The sequence below is a fragment of the Equus quagga genome, chromosome 11 (genome assembly GCF_021613505.1).
Source record: "Equus quagga isolate Etosha38 chromosome 11, UCLA_HA_Equagga_1.0, whole genome shotgun sequence".
NCBI lineage: Eukaryota > Metazoa > Chordata > Mammalia > Perissodactyla > Equidae > Equus > Equus quagga.
This window is the reverse complement of record NC_060277.1, coordinates 93,283,108-93,305,575: the sequence shown is the minus strand read 5'-3', so window position 1 is coordinate 93,305,575 and position 22,468 is coordinate 93,283,108. Positions and strand designations below refer to the sequence as shown.

The 22,468-nt window shown below is 57.3% G+C and overlaps 1 protein-coding gene across 4 annotated transcripts; it reads right to left on the bottom strand.

Moving 5' to 3' along the window:
• Nucleotides 1-1,426: 1,426 nt before the first annotated feature.
• MLLT6 (MLLT6, PHD finger containing) lies at nt 1,427-22,462 on the bottom strand. 4 transcript variants are annotated; one of them, XM_046675098.1, is made up of 20 exons: nt 21,957-22,462; nt 20,660-20,739; nt 19,932-19,986; nt 19,585-19,694; nt 18,498-18,601; nt 18,153-18,246; nt 15,436-15,603; nt 14,699-14,797; nt 11,934-12,153; nt 10,781-11,395; nt 10,136-10,317; nt 9,802-9,910; nt 8,538-8,604; nt 8,188-8,333; nt 7,490-7,687; nt 7,299-7,387; nt 5,830-6,179; nt 5,313-5,403; nt 3,638-3,994; nt 1,427-3,066 (listed from the first exon to the last, which is right to left on the bottom strand). In XM_046675098.1, exons 1-20 carry the CDS (start codon nt 22,063-22,065, stop codon nt 3,025-3,027), a joined length of 3,285 nt encoding a protein of 1,094 aa, XP_046531054.1. In that variant the 5' UTR covers nt 22,066-22,462; the 3' UTR covers nt 1,427-3,024. The 4 variants fall into 4 exon arrangements, with proteins under 4 accessions (XP_046531054.1, XP_046531056.1, XP_046531055.1 ...); XM_046675100.1 differs by having other exon boundaries at nt 12,015-12,153; XM_046675099.1 differs by having other exon boundaries at nt 15,436-15,600.
• Nucleotides 22,463-22,468: the final 6 nt, after the last annotated feature.

Here is a 22,468-nt window from a genome sequence, read left to right as displayed (position 1 = left end):
AGGGGTGCTCTCATCAGCCTCAAGGTAACAGCACCTGGAGCCGGCAGTAGACCCAGGAGCCCGAGGGGGAAAACTCACACACAAATAAGAAAACCTCAAAAAAAAAAAAAAAAAAAAAAAAGGCAAGCTTTAAAGTGTCATTGTCTATAGAGAGGATCCATCAGCTCTGAGCTAAGACATCAGTGCTACACATACCCTCCCAGCCGGGGCACAGCCCTGCACTCCACTCACACTGCACATCACACACACAGGGACAGATGGACAGCCTCATGGAGGTGGTACAGTGGGGCGAGAGAGCCAGGACCAGGAGGCCAGGGTCCTGAGGGCTGGTCCTGGCTCTGTCCGAGCCTCTGCTCCTCCTAGGCTTGGATCTATCACCTGCGAAACGAGGAGCTGGCTCAAAGGACCTCTAAAGACAGGTCCCTTCCAGCTCTGACACTCAGGCCAAACAGAACAGTGGCCCTGCATGCATACCCACTCATACCTTGAGCTGAGGGTGAGGACACAAAGCTCCACTCTCATGCATTTTCAAGCTCGACTTCCGCCCTGCAAACCACATCCCTCCCCTCCCCTAGACAGAGCCATCTACAAGTCTGCGTCCCTTCTCACTCTCCATCCAACTTCACCCTGGAAAAAGCGACTGAGGCTGGGAGAGGAGGGTGAGGTCAGTATAGCCGTCCCCGCCTGGCATTGGGACCCTGCTCCCTTCTGAAGATCTCCAGACCTTTCCTATTATAAAGCTCCCTCAATTGAACAAAATGTATTACCTCTCATGCCCCCCACCCCCCACCCCGAATCGAGGGACAGCACCAATCCATACCCAGCCTGGGTCCCTTCTTCAAATCTAACCTGACTACCTGACGCTGCACCCCAGCCTGGGGAAGTTGGAAAACATACTCTTGGAGATGAGAACCCCAGACTCTTGGGTGCTGGGAGGGAGGGAGGAGGTCTTGGTTCCAGTGCACTAAATCATGCCACCACGGCAACCTTGAAGATTACTTCCCTCCCACCCAGAACAGAAGTGGACTTCAGCTCTAAGTGGGCCAGCCGTGGGTGAGGGCATGGGTGTGAATGAGCAACTCTTCTAAGAATCTCTGAAGGTTCTTCTTCTTTTCAATGGTCTGGGGTCAGGGAGTTAGAGAGCTTAACAGATAAAGATGAATAAAATGCTGAATTCTATCATTTCTTTCTAACTGATATTTAGCATTAATAAAAAGTGAGTATTTCTGAGGTCATCACAATTGCCTCCCCCCTCCCCCCAGCCCTTGCAAGTGCCTAAGAAATTGCCTCTGAAGGATTCCCACCCACCCCCTCCATTATCAGCTCCCTAACATCTTACAAAGTCTTATCAACAGGAATATTATTTTCAGTATCAGAAAAAAACCAGTTGAGCAGCACAGGCAAAAATATATCTGCACTACGTTTCTGTCGTTGCCAAAAATATACACATCTTCTTTTCTTTATTTAAAAAAAAGAAACCAACAACAACAAAAACCCAAACAGAAACACACTCACAAAAATCCACACATGCAAAGAGACTGACAAGACATGAGCATCAGGGAAAGCTGGAAACGCCTTCTCCCGGCCCCAACCCCAGTGCAACTGAAACAGACACAGGCTTCAACCCTGCCCCTCTCCTGGCTGTCCCGCTGTCCCGCTGCCCCTCCGCCTTGCCACCAAAGGCCCTGGGCAGGCGGGGGACTCTTTAAGGTGAGACTTTCCCACTACAGCCCGGGGGAAAATAGCTGGTGGGTGAAGGGACAGTTGTTAGGTCAGCTTAAGCTTAAGTGTCCCCTGGTTGTGGGGGGAGGTTCAGGGGAGCAGGCTGGTTAGTTCTGGGAGGGAGGTTTTCATTAAAGGAAGTGGCACTTTACCCCCACCGCCCGCCCCTTGCCCCATCCCCCAATCCCCATCCCTGGGGCTCCCCTTGTGCCAGGGAAGCAAGACCAACTATCAGTGGGGGAAGGGGAGCTCTGAGGGGGCACTGAGACTATGCAGGGGCTGGGGGAGGGAAGGCAGGATATTACCCTGATTCTAAGCCCCCAGGCCCCATTACTCTCCAATATTGGAGTACTGTTTCGGTTTCTGTTAACCATTCATGCCCCAGAAAGGGACCAAGGTTGGGGAGGTGGGGAGGGTGCAAACAAGAGCTGGGAGCCCCCCCTCTGGTGCTGCCTCATCTGAGCACTGCTCCTATCCCTGCCCTTAGCTGCCCCAGGTCCAGGGGAGACACACACATGCACACGCAAGCACGCACACGCACACACGCTCTCTGAGTCAGGCAGCTCCATCTCCCCAGCCTCAGCACTCCTAAACCCAATAGTGCAAAAAGGGGCGGGGCACCAAGTGGGCTGGGCCTCTTCCCCCTGCCCTCCCCCAACCCATCATTGGGGAACCAGAGGTGGGGAGGCTTGGGCCCAGTTTGATGCCATCCTGTCCCTTCCTCAGTCCCCGAGTCTGTGGGCTTTTACAAGCTCAGCTCGAGACCCTTGTTGGGGGGCAGGGGAAGGGGACTGGCCAGAAACAGTCCAAGGGATCCCTCCTGCCATCTGCCCAAGTTGGGAAGAAACTGCAGGTAAAGTGGGGCCACCCTTCTTGGTAAAAGACTTCCACTTCCACGCAGGGGCAGGCCCAGGGCCTACCCACCTCTTCTCCCCACTCAAGTGCTGATCCATTTTATGTGGAGGGTCCAACCAACCCCCACTTATGCCATGGCCCATTCTGCTCTCTGAGACCTCAAACACTCACTGAGAGTGGGGGCTCCTAGGCGGGCTTGGAGCCTGTCCTCCCTCTGAGCCCCTCACAAAGGGGTCAGTGCAGAGAGGGAAGGGGCCAATGGAAGGGGCTCGCCTCTGGTCTCAGTCCTCGCTCGGCACCAGGAGTGCCTCACACTCCCCGGGCCTCAGCACAGGATGTGGGCCGGGGCTCTCCAGTGTCTGGGCGCGGGTGCCTGCTCCAGGCTAGGACCCCTCAGGCCAGGATCTGCCCCCTCCACTTGGAGGGTCAGGAGGGCCATGGGTGGATTTAGCCTTTTTCCTGGTTGGCTGAGGCTCCTTTGTCAGCGGTCTGGAAAGAGAGAGGGAGGCTGCGGGTTTGGGAGGTGTCTGGTCCTAACACCCAGTTGAGAACAGCTTCCTGGGTCAAGGAAGCTGTTGTAGGCTGCAGCGAGGGAGCCCAGCTGATGCTCCTGGCATGGGCTGTGGCAGGTGCACACCAAGGTCAACGTGTGTGTGGGGAAGTCACCCTGCACAAGGGCACCCAGCTAAGCAGGCAAGTGCCAGCCAAGGCCAGCACCCTGGGCTCTGGCGGTGTGCTGTCAGCAGAAGGAAAGAGGGAGGACCTTTCTCGAAATGGCCCACCCAGAGCTTCATTTTTTCCTAATCAGTCCACTCAGAGAGGAAACAGCCTTTTCTAAAGGTCCTTCTACTATTAGCTCACACTCAGAGCGTATCTTTCCTGGATCTGCAGGAGGGCACCCCCGTGCTAGCAGAGGCCCCGGGGTCTGGAGCAGGGCGCTTGGCCAACCTAAGGGTGGCCTCCTTCCTCCTTCTGATGATGCCTCTGATGTGCTTTCTGATGATCCACCTCTGCCTATCCCAGAGAAGGAAGACAGGACAGCCCAGGGCCCCTTACTCACCCCTCCTTTGGGGCCATTGCCACTGCCGTCCGCCCCTGACAGGCTGAGGAAGGGGTTGGTCTGGGCAGTGAGGACTGGAGGTCCGCCTGCTGCTGCTACTGCTGCGGCCGCAGCTGCTGCGGCCATGAGACTCGTGTTGTTGCCGAGTGAGGGAGCCACCAGGGCTCCGGCGGGCAGCAGGGGTGGGGCAGATGCTGTGGGCAGCAGTCCAGGGGTGCCCGCGGACAGCAGCGGCGTGGAGCTTCCTGCCAGCAGGCTGGCCATGGGCAGCTGGGAGCCCCCGGCCATCTGCAGCCGCTGCAGGTCCCGCTTCTGCTGGATCTGCTGGATCATCTGGTAGACAACAGTCTGGTGTTCCTGCGAGGGGGCCAGACTGCTCATTGGCCAGTGGTCCCTGGGGCCAGCATGCCCTGCTTGGCCCGGGCTCCATGCCATCACAATGGAACCATGAAGCAGGAGACCCAGGAGACAGTCAAGGTTCTGTCTCTAACTCCCTACTCCCGGGCCTCAGTTTTCCCATTTGAACAAAGGAGTGGTTGCATACCATCAGTGTTTGTCAACTGGGGTACCACCGGCCAAGTGCAGGATATTCAACATCCCCAGGCCCATTCCCTCACTAAATCAGTTCCTCAGTTGCTATGACAACTGAGGCCCTCAGGGGTGGTATGACCCCAAGTTGAGAAATACTAAACTAGGTCAATAGTTTTCAACTCCCTCCCTTTTTTTGTTTGTTTAGTTTTCATTTAAGATTCATTTATTTTTGCATTGCATCGGCAAAGCATTTTCAGTGTTCCAAAAACCAAAACAGCAGACCAAGGTTTACCTTAAGAAATCTTGCTCCTACTCCTGTTCCCACCTGGGTCCTATAGGCAACTAGCTGAATTGGTTTCTTTTTTTTTTTTTGAGGAAGATTAGCCCTGAGCTAACTACTGCCAATCCTCCACTTTTTGCTGAGGAAGACTGGCCCTGAGCTAACATCCATGCCCATCTTCCTCTACTTTATACATGGGACGCCTACCACAGCATGGCTTGTCAAGCGGTGCCACGTCCACACCCAGGATCTGAACCGGCGAACCCTGGACCGCCAAGAATCGGAACGTGCGAACTTAACCACTGCACCACCAGGCCAGCCCCTGAATTGGTTTCTTGTGTATCTTTCTAATGTTTCTTTCTATGAAAATGATTATTTTTTTCCATTTTATCAATTCCCTCCTTTTTAGAAGGCAGAACAATTTCCTTCAAAGGAAATCTTAGCAGAACCCGGCATACGAGAGAGAGACCCAAAAGGGGCTGCTCTGGTTGAGGGGGTGTCACCTGCTCAGCCACCTCTCCACAGTGACCCTGAAGTTGCTCTCTGAAGATCCTTGGGGCTGGGACTGGAAATGCTCAGTAACTGAGGACTTGCGCCCTCCCGATCCTCACACTAGGATGTGCTCTGGGGCTACTCCAGCATCCCCTCCCCAATGCCCAGGGGCCCCTGAGAGCAACCTTTTTCTACTTGCCCCCACAGGCTCCACAGGGGCCAGGCCCTGGCCCACAGGTGCAGTATCAGCCCCGCCTGGGGCCGCCCTCCCTCCTTTCTACACCTGTCCTCCCCAGGCTGGCCCAGACCCTCTGAGATGGGACCTTCCAGCAGAGGGAGAGCGGGGAGACGGCCTGGGAAGAGAGGAGTTACCGGGGTCAGCTGTGGGGAGGCGAGGAGCTGCTGGAGCTGCTGGAGCTGCTGCTCTTGCTGCTGCAGGAGGTGTCTCTGCTGCTCCGTTAGGCTGAGCAGGGGGACAAAACACAGACCATGGGAAGGGACAGGGAAACACTCCTCCCCCCGCCCAAGTTCCTGGGCTCCCTCAGACCCAGGTGGAGAGAGGCAGGGATGTGCGATTTTAGAGGACTAACGAGAAACAGAAGAGCTCAGAGAGGGCAGCTGGGGGGAGACAAGTGAGATGGAAGAAGGTTGCCAGGAGGAAAACCTAGATTGGGTACAATAAATCAACAGATGATCTGAACCTGGAGAGCTACCATCCAGAGGACACTCCCATCTAACATGCAGGCAGTACCCGAGGCAGGAGGTGACTAGATTCTACAGCCTGTGAGACTGGGGGACATTTTGCCTTTTGGGGGATGGTGGGTGTTTGGGGGAGTCCCTCCCAGAGCCAGCCTCCCCGTTCCCCTCCCCAGGCTGAGCTCTCCCTCACCTGTTGAGACAACCTGGTAGCTGCAGCGTGGGGGCCCCGCCAGCCTGGCTCAAGCCCGCAGGGTTGGGGGCGGCAGCCCCATTCAACCCCCCCAGGAGCCCATTGAGGGGCAGGGCCCCGCTGCCCGCCAGCCCCCCCAACAGCCCCTCAGCCATGGGCATAGCCCCCAGCCCCGCTGCCCCGGGTGCCCGGCCCAGCCCATTCTGCGGCTGGGGCGGGAGCGGGGCAGGGGCCCCAGGCAGGGCCAGGGGCAGAGTAGCGGGGCTCTGCTGGAGCAGGGGCAGCGGTGGGGGCGTGCTGTGGAAGGACAGCGACGAGCTGCTGCGGCTCGGGCAGCCTGAGTGTGGGTCCTGGGGAGGGAGGGGGAAGGGAGGGGTCAGAGGGCAGGGGGCCAGCAGGACTTTTCTGGCCCCCGGCCCAGCACCCATCAGCATTCTCACAGAGCATAGTCACCCCCACCTCACCCCCAGGCAGAGCCACCCAGGAGGAAGAAGCAGGGCCAGGGTAAAGGCTAAGAATCCAAATAGTCTTCGCAAATCATGTCTACAAGTCCCTTCGTGACAGCAGTGACCCTCTCGTGAACCAGACCCAGGATCGCTGCTGCTGCTTGACCTGTCCTGTCTTGTCATTCCCACTTCATGGGTGAAGCCACTGATTCTTAGACTAAGTAACTGCGGTCAAGAGAACAGCAGCCAGAGCGAAAAGCTCAGGTTCAAATCCTATGTCCACAATTCCTATGTCCACTATTCCACAGGCTTGGGTGGCTTCTCTGCCTCAGTTTACTCACTCATAACATGCATGTAACAGTGGTACCTACTGCATAAGGTCACTGTGAAGACTAAACAAACCAATGCTTTAAAAGTCTCACACAGGAGACATGCCCTCTGTCATCAAAGGGCAAGTGTGCAATTAATGTTAGTTATTATTGTGATTATTATGGCCCATCAGTCAGTAAGGGGCAGGGGAGCAAGAAGCCAGTTTGTTTGACTTCAATAATAACCACAATGTAACAATAGCAACTACTCCCCCAAACCCCACCAGTTACACAGGGACTGTTCCGTGTGAGGCACTGTAGTGAACGTTCGCAAACACTTCCCAAGCAGGCCCTCCCTAACCACCTCCTATCTACAGAAGAATCCACCCCCATTCTTCCTCACAGCCCTCAAAGTATTTCCATCTTAGCACTTTTCCAGGTCTGTAATTCTCGGTTGTTTTCTTGGGTTTAGCCTCTCTTCAGGAGCAGGACTGTGTGCGTTTCCCTCACTGATTGTTTAGCCAGTGCCTGGCAGTAAGTAGGCACCTCGTGATTATTGCTTATTTAAGGAAGGAATGAATGGATCAGTCAACCAATCGCTCAGCCAATCACTTCCTTGCCCGGCCTCCAATAGCTGCAGGGTGGAGATGGGACCAGGAGGCCCTTGCGCCTTCCCCTCCTGCCCGTCCCCCGTGCCCCTCCCCGCGGCGCCCACCTCGGAAGACGTGGACAGCGAGTTGTCCAGGCCGAGACTGTTCTTCCCCGGGGGGCTCTTGCTGGTGCTCAAGGAATCACTGCTGCCGGCTGAGGAGGGGCATCAGGGAAGGAGGTCAGGGGCTGGAGTCGAGGCCACTTTGGACCGCCCGGCAGAGGCCCCCACTCCCAGGCTGGGTGGGATCCCCTTACCTTGGGGAGGCAGGCCATAGGGCCCAGGGACAGGGCCGTTGGCGGGAGGCAGGGCGGCAGGCAGGGCGGGGAAGGGCACAGAGAGCTGCACGTTGAGAATCTGCAGTCGCTCCTTCTTGGCTGTCAGGCTCAGGATCTGCTCCTGAAGCCGCTGGTTTTCCTTCTGCAGTGCGTGTAGGGCCTTCAGCATCTCCACGACTGCAGAAAGAGCGAGAGCGCCTGAGCCCCGCAGGACCGGAGGGGCGGGGCGCGGGCTGGGGGCGGGGCCAGAGCGCCGGGGGCGGGGCCTGGGGCGGGACCTGGCGGAGGAAATCGGACGAAACCTAGAAGAGAAGGCGCCGGCTACCGAGGGACACAGGTGAGCTTCGAGAGGCGGGACGTGGGGAGCCGGAGGTGTGAGGACTAGGGGCGGGGCCTGAGGGTCGCGGCCTTGAGATGGGGAGGGAAGAGGCGGGCGGAAGTTGGGGTTTAGTAAGGTAAGGTCCAGGGGGCGCGAGGGCCAAAGGCGGGCGCAGAGGGGGCGAGGCCGGGAGCAGGGCTTAGCAGGGGTTAAAGGTGAAGCTGAGGTTGGCAGGAGTTAAGGCTGGGGCGAGGCCGAGGGACGGAACCTTAAAGACGTTTGGGGACCTCGGGGAGAAGGGTGACCGAGTCTGGGGGTGCTTGGGGTGGTCCCCCAGCCCAGCGCCACCCCTCCTCACTGTTGACGCCGGCCTCGCCGTCGCCCTGCTTCTCCAGCAGCTGCTCCATGTTAGTTGTGCCGGGGGCCGCTGGGTCTAACTGGCTGCCCCCACAGGGTGCAGACGCTGTCTGGTCGAAGAGTGCGGGGAGGCTGCTGATGGGGGACCTGGGGTCGGAAGGGAAAACCGGGCTCAGGCTTACCTCACGCCCCGACTCCAGTCTCCCTCCCTCCGTCCTCTCCCCTCAGGGGTTCCAGTGTGTTCCCTTCGGACCCCCCTCCCTCCCTTGCCCGCCTCTCCACCCCCTCCTCCCCAGGTGTCCCTCCAGCCCCGCTCCCAGGCCCTCCCCCAAGCCGCTACCCCTCCCTCACATGGAAGACAGACTCTCCTGGGGGGAGGTCCCCCGACACCGGAAGCTGCAGTCCTCCAGGTCTGGCTCTTGGAAGGAGAAGGGGGCAGGGATCAGCGGGGAAGGGGTGCCATTGGCCTCATGGTCCCCGCCTCGAAAGTGAGTGCGGGATCTGGGACCTTAACCCAGGATCTCCCAACCCCAGACTGGCAGTTCTAGCTTGTAAGGCGCTGGGGGCCCTGGCTTGGAAACCTGGCCCCTTGGGAGGCAAAGCTATGGGATCTAGTCTTCCCCTTTCTCTAGGCAGAAAGGCTCCCACTGTCTGGCCACTTTCAGATCCACCTCCCAGTTTCTTTCATGGAAGCCTCAGAGTAATAGAAATTTGGAGTCTAGGCAGTCCTGGGTTGAACCTGGATCTGATACTTACCATGTGACCTTGGGCTTGTAACTAACCTGTCTGAAGTGACTGCTGTGTGGCTTAAAATAAGGTAATAGGTAAATGTGAGGTGGTAAGCTGAAGGGTTTAGCTGCCTTGCAGAAAGCCCTTAATAATTGTAGCTGTTATTAGTTTTGTGCGACTTTTTATAGTCATAAACTCACATGTTAGTTGGCAAAACCCTTTGTTGGGCCACACAATTCCGTTCTGGGTTTTGGAAAATATAGTCACCCTACTCTCGGGTTCTTTTCTGGAATCGGATTTGACCCCTTTAAGAAGGCCTACCTGAACTGGCGGCCGAGAGGCAAGCCCCGCCCCCTAGCCGGCCAGGTGGTATTTCTGCACCAATCAGCTCTCTGGGGTTGGATTAATTCTCTAGGGAAAGGGAGGGGTGCTTGTGACCCGCCCCCTTAACTCCTAAATACCCGAGGAGCAGCTGCCCAGCGGGTGGGTTGTCTGTAAACGCTGATCCCAAGGACTCACTAATAGGCCGGCGGCGGGAGCTATGCTGCAGCCGTGAGCAAACTGGGCTTGGAGTCGGGAGGCCAGAATTTGAGTTCCCCTATGTCTTTGCCTCCTTCAACTGCCTTGAGCAAGTCGTTATTCTCTGCCTTTTTCTTCTGTGAGATGGAACAGTAGTAATTCTTCCCTGCCCTGCCTGTCCCCCTAACTGGTTTTAACGTAAAAGTGGTTTGCTGTGTGTGAAATATTTTCTTTTGGTAGGGTGGGCAATAGCCAGAGGGAGGGGGCAGCCAGAAAGCCCTCCCATCCTTTCTTGGGTGACATGCAGATGATGGGTGCCCCTCAGGCCTTTGGGAAGAAAGGGGAGTGGGGTCAGAGACTCACATACCTGTGTGGCTGCTCTCAGCTTGGGTGAGGAGGGGGTTAACGGCACCCATGGGTGTTCCAAAGATGTGGGTAGAAGGGAGGCTAAAGGTAGAGCCAGCCAGAGAAAACACCTGAGGGAAAGGAGGTAGAGTCCAGCCCGGTGGTTATTCTTGGATCTAGGGCACAACTGTGTGTACCAGGGTGGAGGGGACCAGGTGTGCTGGGGAGGAGAGACAACCAGAGAGAAGTTCTGGTGGTGATCCAGCCCAATCTCAAAATCCCATGGAGAGCTGGGGTCCTCGGCAGCCTGTCCCCCACCTGCCCAGGGATGGAGGGGCTCAGGAGTAAGGCCTCACCTGAGTGGTGGAGATAGAAGCAGAGGAGGAGGGGAGGGTGCTGGTGAATGGGGAGCGGCTGAGGCGGGGGAGGGCCGAGGTCCCTGGGGGCCCCAGCAGGCTGGAGGAGAGGGGCGTGCTGCAGACAGCCCGCAGCATTCCGCCACCGTGGGAGATGGGGTCCTTATTACTGGTGTAGATGCCTACAGGCACAAGAAGGACAAGAGGGAAGCTTACAGTCACCACGTCCCCAGGCCCCTCCTCAGTCAGGTGGCTGGGACGGCCCCTCCCCAATGAGAGCACTCCTCTGGATCTGGCCTCACATACCTAACTCTCTTGCTGCAAAGATGTCACTTTTTGCCTTGGTGACATCTGCTTTACGTGCCTGCTTATTACACTGCCCTGCCCAGGCCTGAGGAATTCCCAGCTTTTCTAATTCCCCACCGAAAACTTGGTAAGTCCTACTGGCAGTCTATCCTGATCTCTCCCACTACAACTATGCAGAAGATGGCTAGGGAGGAGTGTCTTAGAGGTGACTGTCATCTCCATCCTTTATCCCTGCCCTTTGGAGCAGTTTCTATCACATTTCCTTCTAACTGCATGTTTATGCCTCTGTCCCCATACTAGATTGGCATGAGATGCCTTCTGTCCCCAAGGGTCACTAACCTGCCCCCAGCAGGGGGGACTCCAGGCTCAGGCTGGGCAGGCTCCCGGAAGGCCCAAAGGTGCGGGAGGCCAGACCACCCAGGCCGGAGCTGACCAGGGAACCTCCAGAGAAAGGTGAGGCAGCAGTGGCGGTAAAGCCAGCCAGCTGGGCACCTGGCAGGGAGGAAGCGGCTGGGCCCCCAGTACCCTCCTTGTTCCGGCTGCCCTTGGGCCGGCCTGGCCCATGTCGGCTCCTCTTGCTGGCTTTGTGCTTCTTCTCTTTCAGGCCTGTCTCAGGGGTCTCCTCGGTAGGCGCAGGGGCAGCGCTGAGGGTGGGCATCCGTTTGTGGTTGCCTGCTGAAGCCCCGGACCCCGAGACATGGGGAGACTTATAGTCCCCAGGGGATGGGGCCCGGGTCCGGCCCGAGCTGGAGGTGGTGGTGGAGAAGCGCATGATGGGCCCAAAGCCAGAGAAGACCACCTTCTGCTCAAAGAGGTCAGCCTTGGGGGCCTCGGGGGCTGAGGGGGAGGGGGGGGCTGAAGGGGTGGGGGCTACGGGTTTGGAGTACTTGTCCTCCTCTGGCTGCTCCAGCTTGGGGAATGCAGAGAAGTCAGGCGAGCTCTGCAGGGACGAAACTGCATAGAGGGAAAACCGAATTACAGCTGGACCCCAGATCCCCTCACTCCCTCCCACTCCCAACATGCACTAGTTGGTTGGGGGTTGGGGAAGCCTGGTTTCCTGTCCAGCTCCACCACTGTCTCTGTGTCCTGGGATGAGTGTCCTCCCCCTCCAGCTTTCCCACCTGTGATAGAGTAGGAGGGGAATAACTCCCTCCCTACGACCTCACTGGACCACTGGAGAGAGTACAAGAGCTAACATTAGTGTTGGTACTTTACAGATGGCACTTTACTACACAAGTGTAGGGGATAAGGAACATTGTTCCGGGGGTGGGAGGGTGAGCCATGAGAGGGAGGGGAGGAAAGTTCCAGCCCAGGAAGGAAGGGTTGAGGGGAAGGTTTGGAGAGGAGCCACTGGGTGGGGATTCCCCCATCTTTAACTTGAACCGATTTAAGAAGCAAATGAGATGCAAACCCATATGCAGAGGCCTCTGCTAGAAAAGCTCAGGGCCAAAAGCTGTCGGGCTCCCACCTCCTCCAGGATGCCCACACTCACCTGCAGGCTGGAAGGGCCCCCCAGAGGAGGAGGAAGAGGAGGAGGAAGAGGAGGAGGAGGCGGAGGTGAAGCTGCTCACACCTTTCCCACTGCTCAGTTTCTTCCCCTTGTGACTCAGGCTATGGCTGGAAGACTTTTTCCCCTTCGAGTCCCTGCTGCTCTCAGAGGTCTCCTGAGTGCCGGCCTCGTGGTGGGAGGAGGAAGAAGCTGAGGAGGAGACCTGAGGGAGGGAGGACAGAGGAAGGCTCAAGCCCAGCTGCCTGGGCTCACCCCAACTTGGGGGTGGAGCAGGAGGACACAGGACCTGGGGCTCTACTAGGAGAGCCCAGAGTTAGCTTCAGGAAGGACTTCCAGGCAGGGCGATGGTGGTGGGAGCCCCTAGACCAGGGAAATGGGGAGGCAGCTGTGGAACTTCTGGGTGTGAAGAGAGGGGAGTGTTCTGAACCCACGGAGCTGTCTGTGCTTCACCTCAGGCAGGGGAAAGATGAAAACGGTCCCAGAGTCTGTGCTGATGTGCTCATCTGTCCAGTCATTCAGTTAAGAAATACTTAGGGGGGCTGAGAGGGCTAGACTTGTGCTGAGAAGTGGTGTGTGCGGGGAAGAGGGACCGAGCGAGAAGGAGCTATCCTGGCCCCACCCTTGGGCCCCCCAGTCACTACCGCTCCCTCCCTGCTCACCCTGAGCTGCAGCCACCTGGTGGACACCAGTTCCCTGGCCACCCTGTGCCCTTCCTAGACAATCTGAACTGGCAGTGCCGAGCCCTCTGCCAGGAGAGCCTGTCCCTACTCTTCCTGGGAAACTTTTCGTCCCTCAAAATCCAGCTTGAAGTCCTCTCTTCCGTGAAGCCACCCTAGATACCTGGGGTGGAACAAGTCACTGTCCTCTTATTTTCAGGGCATCTCATACCCACATCAGCCATGTCAGCAACTGCCACACTGTACTGAAACATACCGTCCCCACCTCTGAGGCCCCCAGTAACCTCGCTGAGGGCAGCAGGCGGTGGGTGGAAGAACACGGGCTCTGGGGTCGGGCAGCACAGGCTGTGAGCCTGGTCAGCTCTGCTGTTGCCCACCGTGTTATGCTGCATAGTCTCTCAACCTCACTAAGCTTCAGTGTCCTTACGGGGCTCATTATGCTTATTTGGAGAGTTATGAGGAGCACAATGGCAGATACGTAGTATGGGGTCAATAACAATGATTCTGATAGTGGTGGCTGCTATTAATATACTGCAGAGACAGTGTCTTGCAGTGGGTAAGAGTGCAGGCCTTCAAACCAGGCTGCCTGGGTGCAAATCTCAATTCTACCACTTACTAGCTGTGTGCTTTTAGGCAAATTACTCAACCTCTCTGTGCCTCAGTTTCTTCATTTATTAAATGGGGTTAAAAAATACCTATTTCATTGGATTATTTTGAGGATTAAATGAACTAATCCCCAGGCACCCCTTCCATCCCCCTGTTCTGGAAGAGCCTGGCATGTGGTGAGTGAGTCAGGGCTTCATATTAAAAGGGATGGTGCCTTTCCTCCTGGTGGAGACAAGGTATTCAGTAAAGAGTGCTGAAGGAACAACTGCCAGAGGGAGGATGGATGGGGGAATGAGAGCCACCCTGTGCTGCCCCTCCCTGGGCGGAGCCCTTGTCTTTGTCTTCCTCTTTGTTCTTTTCAACAGCTGGAGTTCTGAAGGGAGCCAGATGTGGTTCTGAGAGCAAGGGAGGAGAGGGGCCAGGGGGAGGGGTAGCTGAAATGCTGAGGTGGGTGGAGGGGGATGGGCAGAATGCTCCAACATATCCAAGGGGACATCGGGCCACTGGGGGAACTCCCAGATCTCTGGCCCTCTCTTTCCACCTGCCTGCAGGCCCTAAGGAAAGGTCAGAGGGCATAGGTGACAAGCTTTTCCAGGTGAGCCCTGGGAAGCAGGGTGGGGAGAGGGTTACTGGCACAGTTGCCACAGCAACATCACCCTGGAAACCTGATATCTGAGCCTCCTGCTATGATGCCCAGAGCCCTGCCAACCTCCAGAGGCAGCGGGAGGTGAACGGGGCAATAATGGCGACAGAAGGAAAGAGTTTCTCCAGTCCCCTGTCCTTCCATGGGGAGGGCGGGTGGAAGGAGGGGCAGGGAGGGCTGCTCTGGCTTGGATTAGCGACTCACTAGCCTGGGTAGGGCCTGCCGGCTGCTCATCCAGATGCTGCCCATTTCTGGAGACAGGCCTGACATACCAAGCTCCGACTGGGAAGGGTGGGATGAGTGGGAGTTTCAGGGTGCTGTCCAGGGGACTGTCCCCCATGCCACTCTGGGCCGCACTCCCAGCCCCTCCATTCTGCGTGGAGTGGGATTTTGGTTAGGCAACAGGCTTGGCATCCTCCTGACGTCGGGGAGGGAGAGAGCGAAGGGGTCCTCTCTGCCTATCTCTGGGGCACCAGGCCCCAGAAACCTGGAGAACCAGCCCGAACACTGTACCCGCAGACAAGAGCCCAGTGCTGAGGCCCTGTGTCTGGAGAGAGGCAGATGTAAACATCTGGCAGCCAGCAGCAGGGCGGTACCCCCCACCCCACCCTCACTCTCCTGGTTGGTCAGTGCTTGGTGGCACTGAGCTGCATAGGCCCCTTCTAGGCTAGAATGGGGGAGAACCGGGGTTTGGGGTGGGGAGCTGAGGCACATTAACCTGAAGCTGTGGGCGGTGCCCGGCTCCCTGGCTCACCCCGACCCCTCACACCTGGGCTCCCTCCCACTGCCGTGGCCATCCTTCCTGGTGTGGGCAGCAGTACCTTGTCAGCAGTGGGGACCACAGCCGGGGAGAGGATGCTGGGGGGTGACTCAGGCCGCTTCTTGTGCTTCTGTTTAAGGCGTTCTTTGTCCTTTCGACTCTGGGAGGGAGAGGTGACCAGATATTGGTGTTGGGGGGCAGTTTGGGTGAGGATAAACATGACATGTGGGTGGCTCAGAGAAGGGGCTTTGTGGGTGTCATCCCCCCCTACAGAGGGACTAGGGGACTTTGGCTGGACAGGAGTGGTTCAGGCAGGTTCCTCTGAGCCAACAGCCCCTCCCCCTCATTAACTGCCTGTTAAAAATAGCCTGTCCCATTATCATGCCAGTGACACAGAGCACCAAACACGTGAGCACACACCTGCAAGTGTGTCCACCTGGGACACAGAGCTGTGCAGAGGGATGGGAGCCAGGGACACTGACGTGTGGCACACTTACAAACTGGGCTGACACACGGCTAGACTGTGGAGATGTGTGCAAATGTGCAGGGCCATGTGTTAGGGGCTTTGCAGACACTGTCATGCCATGGGGAGGACACAGGAACCACAGGACACAAAGAGCCCCAGGGAAGCCAGGCTCTCACCTCACCCTCTGTGACCCTCCCATATCACTTCCTCAGCCCCCTCCTGGCCCTCAGAGGAAGGAAGGGGACAGGCCCCAAGGCCCTGGGGGAACCTTGTGGTGGCTTCTTGAAAGAGGTGTGAGTGTGGGCAGGAGAGGCAGACAGGAGGACTTTCACCTTCTTCTGGCCCCTCTCGTGGTGGGAAGGGTGCTTCTCCTGCTGGGTGGACGGTGAGGCTGACCGGCTTCTCCTGCCAGCGATGAAGGTACTGCTACTGCCCCCTGTGCCGCTGCTGCCTCCTCCTCCTGCTCCTCCACCGCCCCCGCTGGTATGCCGGGACGTCTTCTGGGGAGAGAATTGAGAAGAATTGCCAAACCTCTTCTCACTAGCTTAGGGAAAGGTTCCTTAAGGTCAAGTGACCCTGGGGGCCAATCCCCAAACCCTGCCTGTCACTAAGTGGATCTTGTATCCTCAACAATGCTCTGCTTGGGCCAGCCTGGTGGCGCAGCGGTTAAGTGCGGACGTTCCACTTCTCGGCGGCCCGGGGTTCGCCGGTTTGGATCCCGGGTGTGGACATGGCACCACTTGGCAAAAGCCATGCTGTGGTAGGCATCCCACATATAAAGTAGAGGAAGATGGGCACGGACCTTAGCTCAGGGCCAGACTTCCTCAGCAAAAAGAAGAGGATTGGCAGTAGTTAGCTCAGGGCTAATCTTCCTCAAAAACAAACAAAAAAACAAAAAAAACCAACACTCTGCTCAACAGAAGGGCATTCCCTAGCCTAAAATCCTAGAGTTTCCTCCGCTGGCTCATCCGGTGCACAGGTCTGGCAAGTGAGGCCCAGAAGAGCCAGGGGCATCTTGGCCCCAGCAAGGCCCGGCTAGAGGTAGGACTGGGGCCCAGGTCTCTTACTCTCCACCCATCTCTTTCCAGGGAGCCCTCTTGGCCCATCCCCAGCAGCTTGGGCCACGGCCCACTGCTGCCTCCTTCCCTGTGGTAGAGGATGTATGGGGGGCCCTCGTGGGGAGCCCCTACTCCCCTGTACTCTGCACCCCATCCTTCCCTCCAGGCACTTTGCTCCAGTCATCACTCTTTCTCCTTTGTTCCTGGCCTTCCACCACAGTGGTTCCTTCTGTCCCAAAGGACCTGCTGCCCTTAAGAAGGGGGGAAGTAAACATCCACAACAGGAAAAACTCAAATGACCCTCGTGCCGCCCCTCCTCCTAGCCAGGGCCTGCCCCCTCCTTCCCTTCACTGTTAATAGACTCCCCTCTGCCCTGTCTGATGGCTTCACCCGCCCCAGACTTGCAGCTGCTCCCTCTGAGGTCACCCACTACCTCCCAATCGCCAAATCCAAGGGGTAATTTCAGGCCTCATCTGACCCACCCACTCCCCAGCAGTGGACAGCGCTCCTACCCTGCTGAGCTCTCGGCGCTCCCCTTTCTGGTTCCCTTCACACCCTGACCCACCCTACCCTGGCGGGCACCTGGGGATTCCAGCCCCAGCCTTATACACCTGGGGCTGCCCTTACCACCCTGCCTGGGGGTCTGACAGCCACTAAACCTGAACATCCCCACTCGGCACCACCTATAAACCAAACTGAGCTCCCTACTTTGTCCTAAGTCATCATCAAACCCTAAAACTAAGGTGACCATATGACTTATGATGCAAGCCAGGACACTTCTGAAAATGAAAGGGGGAACTACTAATTACACCAGGGCAACTGGCACAGACTGGGACTGTCTTGGGCAGACCAGGACATACGCCAACCCTACAGAAGCTCACTGCACTCCCTGTTCCCAGCACTCTCAGGTGCTCCAGCGGCGAGAACCTAGATCGACATATTACCCTCAACTCCTCCTTCTCGGCCACCACTCCATGCAGGCAAGTGGAGCCAGAAACGGTGCTAGAGTCCAGCTTCATCCCTCCACCCCCCACCCGCCCTCGCAGCTGTCTCCCAACCGCCAACCTTGGCCCTTCAGATCCAGCTTCATAGTGGCTGCCAGAGTAATCTTCCTAAAAAACAAATCTGATCATGTTACCCTCCTGCTGACAAGCAGCCTTACGAGCCTGGGGCCTGGGGGTGAGATCCAAGCTGCTCTCCCAGTCAGACCACAGCCTGCCTCTCCAGGACGCCCCACAGCTTCTAGGACATGCAGGTCTCTCCACAAACCCGGGAGAGCACCGCTTCTCCAGCCTCTCCTTGGGCCCCTGAAGCCTGGGGCAGAAGCAAGTCCAGCTCTGGCGCTGCCTGAGCTTTTTTACCTCATGTCCTGCCTCGTCTGCCCCAAACTCCCTGTTCTGCTCACAAATTCCCTCTCATCTCAGGACTGCCCACGCCACTCTCTCGGCCTCTGATTCCTTTCTCCCTGTTATTGCTGAGTAGGCTCCTGAGGAGCTTTCAAATCAGACTTCCTGTTCTGAATCCCATCCGCCAGCGGTGAGATAAGATATATAACTTCAGTGGGTCTCAGTTTACTCATCTGTACAATGGGAAATACAGTATACCTAGTGCTTAGGGTTGTTGGGAGGATTATACACAATAACACATGTAAAGAGATTAGTACAGAGGCCGGGGCACAGCAACCTCCGTGAATGTTGGCTCTTATTGTTTCCACCTCCACTCAGCTTAACTGCTTCCTTTTCCTTGAAGCCTCCCAGACTCTGACAGGCTGGGGCTGAGCTGTCTTCTGGGATGGACTGCGTGGTTCAGCTCTGATTCATATCCCTCAGCTGTACTTTAATTTACTCCTCATCGAATGGTGAGCTCCTCAAGGGCAGGGACTGGCTTCCTGCCATCTCTGTCCTCCTAGCACCAGGCACCAACCTGGCCTGAAGCCCACGCCCTCTGAACCAGGGCTGCTGACCCGCTCACACCTGGCAGACGAGACTCACCATCTTGCTGAAGTGGTATTTGCAGTAGCCACAGTACTTGACGTTGTCGACCTCCAGCACTTCTTCCTCACACAGCAGGCCTGCCATTTGGGCGCTAACCGAGAGAGGTCAGCCTAAGAAGGGCATGGCCCCAGAGCAGCCCAGCTACCTCCCTCCCACCCTCCTAGACCCCTACTGAGGCAAAGCCAAGATCATCCAAGAAAAGCACTGCCGTCATCACCAAAGAGACAGCAATCAGGATGAGCCCATGTAGCCGCCATCCATAGCAAACCTCAGAGGGGTTGGTACACTCGGCCAGGATCCCCGAGAACCCTGGGGGTGGGGCAGGGCAGGCAGGGGTCTCACCAGGTGACATGGAAAGCTTGTCGACATCCGTGGCGGTTACAGGTCATGCAGGCTCCTGAGGCTGCCTTGCTCTCCCGGCCCTGCTCCTCACAGATGTAACAAGTCTGTAGGACACAGTGGGGTCGTCCCTTCCTCCTATCTGAGGGATCCTTTGGCCTCCCCCTCAATTCCATCCTCTCCCCCTGATCTAGTCGGCGCTATCCAACAGAACCTTCTGTGATGATGGAAATGTTCTATACTGCACTTTCTAAGACAGTAGCCATGAACCACACAGGCTATTGAACACTTGAAATGTGGCTGGTGTGACTGAGGAAGTGAATTTTAAATTGTGTTTAATTTTAGTCTGTATAATTTGTATGTATAATATTTAATAATATATAACATATATGTGGCCGGTGGCTACTATATTGGATAGTGAAATCCTTGTATGGGGAGCTCTGTAAGGCCATGGATTGTGTCTGCCTTGCTGGTGAGCTTTTTCCCACTTCTGGGCCTTTGCACATGCTGTTCCTTCTGCCTGGAACTTGGAACCCCATCCTCCTCAAGGCTGGCTCCTTCTCAACCCCAGGTCTCAACCTAAATGTGTCTTTCTTGGACCATTTTATCTAAAGTAAGCCCCCCACGAGGTAGTCTTTATTTCAGTACCCTGTTTGTTTTCTTCATAGCACTTGCCACAAAATGCATTTACTTTATTTGCCTGTTTATTGATATTTACGGTCTTCCCACAGGAGAGTGTGAGTTCAATGAGGCAGGGAGCACATGTCTTGATTAATACTGAACACTGTGTGCCTTGCCCCAGGTTTGGCACATAGTGGGCACTCAGTAAAATGTGTGCAGTGGACGAAGGAGTGAACTGCTTGTTAATGTCCACCCTCTGGCAGTACCACTGCGAGGGAGCCTACTATTCACTTGAGTTCCAGAACATGAGCAGGTGTCCATCAGCGGAAGCTGCCCACCCACCTCCTGAGTTCCCTGAAAATGTCGGTTGGACAGAATCAAATTACACGTGACGAAGAGAGAGCTGGAGGGACCCGGGCATGGTTGGCCAGGGAGGGGACTGGTACGGGGCACGGCAGGGGCCGCTGACCTTGTTGAAGCGATCATGAGGCACGTACTGCAGCACGATGGGCTCCATGGTGAGCACGTTGGCAAACTGCACCTCGGGGATGTAGAGGGCACACACCACGTGGGCCCAGCCTGGGGCGGTGTGGGGCCCGCCTCAGCTGTGATGGCGAGCCTGAGACCCCGACCCCTCACACCCCCACACTGCAGACCCTCCTCCATGGCCTTCCCATCAGATTCCAGTGCCAACCAGGGAAGGGAAACCCAGCCTCCACTCCCGCCCTACCCCAGTCCACTCCTGCCTTCCCAGGCCCTGCTTGGGGGGCCTTGCTGACCTCAACAGATAAGCCCTGGGCTCAGGGCCCCCCTCACCTCCATTGTCAGTCCTCTTCAATGCCCCGTCTTTGTGTGGGCACAGCTCACACCTCTGCCAATGCAAGGGGGCACAGGGATTTGGGAGGGGCTTTCCAAAAGGGGGTGGGGGATCTGCTGAACTGGGCCCTCCCTGAACACATTCAAAGGGCCCCAGGATGAAACGATAAGATGTCTCTGGGGAACACACAGATACAGAGAATACAGTGGTGGTGACCAAAGAGGAAGGGGGGGGTAAAGGGGGACATCTGTACAGTGACAGATAGAAACTAGACTTTCGGTGGTAAACATGATATAGTCTATACAGGAGTTAAAATACAATGATATACACCTGAAATTGATGTAATGTTATAAACCAGTGTTACCTCAACTGAAAAAAAAAAAGATGTATAGGTGATGGGAGGGGGTCTAGAGGAAACAGGATTGGCCATGAGTGATAATTGTTGAAGATGGGTGATGGGGACACGAGGTTCATTATGGTATTGCCTCTACTTTTGTACAGGTTGGAAACTTTCCCTAATAAAAAGTGCAAACAAACAAGCAAACAAAAATAAAAGGCCCCATGCCGAGGTGGGGCAGAGTGAGGGAGGAGCTGAGGGAGAGATGGGGCTGGTGATAGGTGTGCAGGAAACAGGAAGTCCTGTGTGACAGGCCCACCCTCGCCTCAGCCTCAGAGTCCCCTAGCTCATCCGGGAGGGGATGCTCAGGTGTCCGGGAGGGGGACTCACCACCCTGGCTGCTCGCTCCTGAGATTCACATTTCCTGCAGAACCAGGGTCCTGTTGGCACCTGGACGATGCCATAGCAAGCTGGGGGTGGGGGAGGAGAATCACGGAGCAAATCTGTCAGCAGTGGCTTTTCTCAGAGTAACTGTGCGTAGGGGGTGAGTCTAAAGGACTAGAGCCACTTTGGGGAGGGGGCTACTCTCCTGTCTGGAGGTCACTCAATAGACGGCAGGACCACAAGGAATACCCAAAAGCACGCAGCCAGCCTTCAACCACACAACCAAGCACTCCAAGCAGAGGCGGGAAGTCTGAGTCCTTGACCTTAAACTTCTAGAAGATCCTCCCCCCCCACGCCCTTTCTGGACCTGTTTCCCATCTCCTGCCTGGGACCAGTTCTCATCACCAGGAATAGAGAAAACCAAAGGGACAACATTTAAGATAGTCAAACACGTTTTGTTGTTATGGGGGGGGGGGCATTTCTTAAAGGGCCAGTAAGAGAAGAGGCGGGGAAGTCGGTGGTCCAGGGACCTCATCTTCTGCCTCTAACTATGAGAAGCATAGGTCAAAAGTCAAGGCCGAGGGCAGGTGCAGTGCAGGTAACCGAGACAAGAGTGGCAGGAAGAGCCGACAGCGACAGCAGTAAGGGCTGTCCCAGGAAGGGGGGTGCCCAGCTGGCTGTGCCAGACAGGCGGGAGATGCCAGCCTGCGCCCTCGGCAAGATTCCTCAAGGAGTTAACTCCCGAACCATGTGCTGCTGGGGGAAACTCCAAACCTCCCTCTTCTCGATTCCCGGCCCCCTGCACAACCGCTCTCCTATCCGCAGCTCTTCCCCGGAGGATTCCAGGAGTCCCCTCTCCCGTGGGACCCTTCTCCTCCCTTCCCAATTCCGCTCCTCCCAGTATCCGGAAGCGGGAGGGGGGATGACCCCCCCTTGACCTCTCCCTCTTGTAGCCGGGACCAAAATAACCGGCGGGAGGGGACACCTAGCAGGTAAACATTCACCCGGCAGCCCCGACACTGGCAGTGTGGGGCGCGGAGAGTGCACTCACTGCCCCCTAGACTGTCCCCAAACTCCCTCAACTTGGGGTGGGGGGCGCGGGACTGGAACAATAGGCAAGAAAACAATGCCTGACCCGGTCCTCCAGGACCGGGCGGGGGGATCCCCCCGACGCCTCCCTTCCCTTCAGGTGGGGTGGGGGAGGGGCGCCCGAGCCCCGGGAGGTCTCTGGAGGGCGCGGCCGGGGGCGCCCTGCGCGCCCCGCCCCCGGGGTCCCGTCGCCCCCCGCGGGCCACCCCCGTACCTTGGTGGACAGCCACGCTGCACGCGTGCCCATCACAGTAGACCAGCGGGTTCTCGGCCCAGCCCCTCTCGTCCGAACATACGCAGCAGCCTCCTACCATCTCCTTCATACTCCCATGAGCTCCCTCCGGGGCTGGGGCGGGGGGCCGGCCGGCGGGGGTCGGGGGTCAGGGGGGAGGGAGGGAGCGGGGGGCCGCGCGCCTCCTCGCTCCCTCCTCCTCCGCCTTCGCCGCCGCCGCCGCTTCTTTTCTTTGCCTCCTCCTTCCTCCTCCTCGGCGTCCTCCTCCTCCTCCTCCTCGCTCGCTCTGTCTGGCCGCCCCCCCCGCCGTGCTCTCGCCCTCATGCCCCGACGGGCCCCCCCCCAACAATAAGACCCGCGCGCTGGGCTCGCCCCCTCCGTGCCGCGCGCCCAGCTGCTAGGGCCGCCCGGCCGCCGCACAGCCCGGGCCCGGCGGGGGAGGCGCCGAGTGGCACATCGCGGGCGCCCGCCCGCCCCGCGCCGCCCCGCGCCGC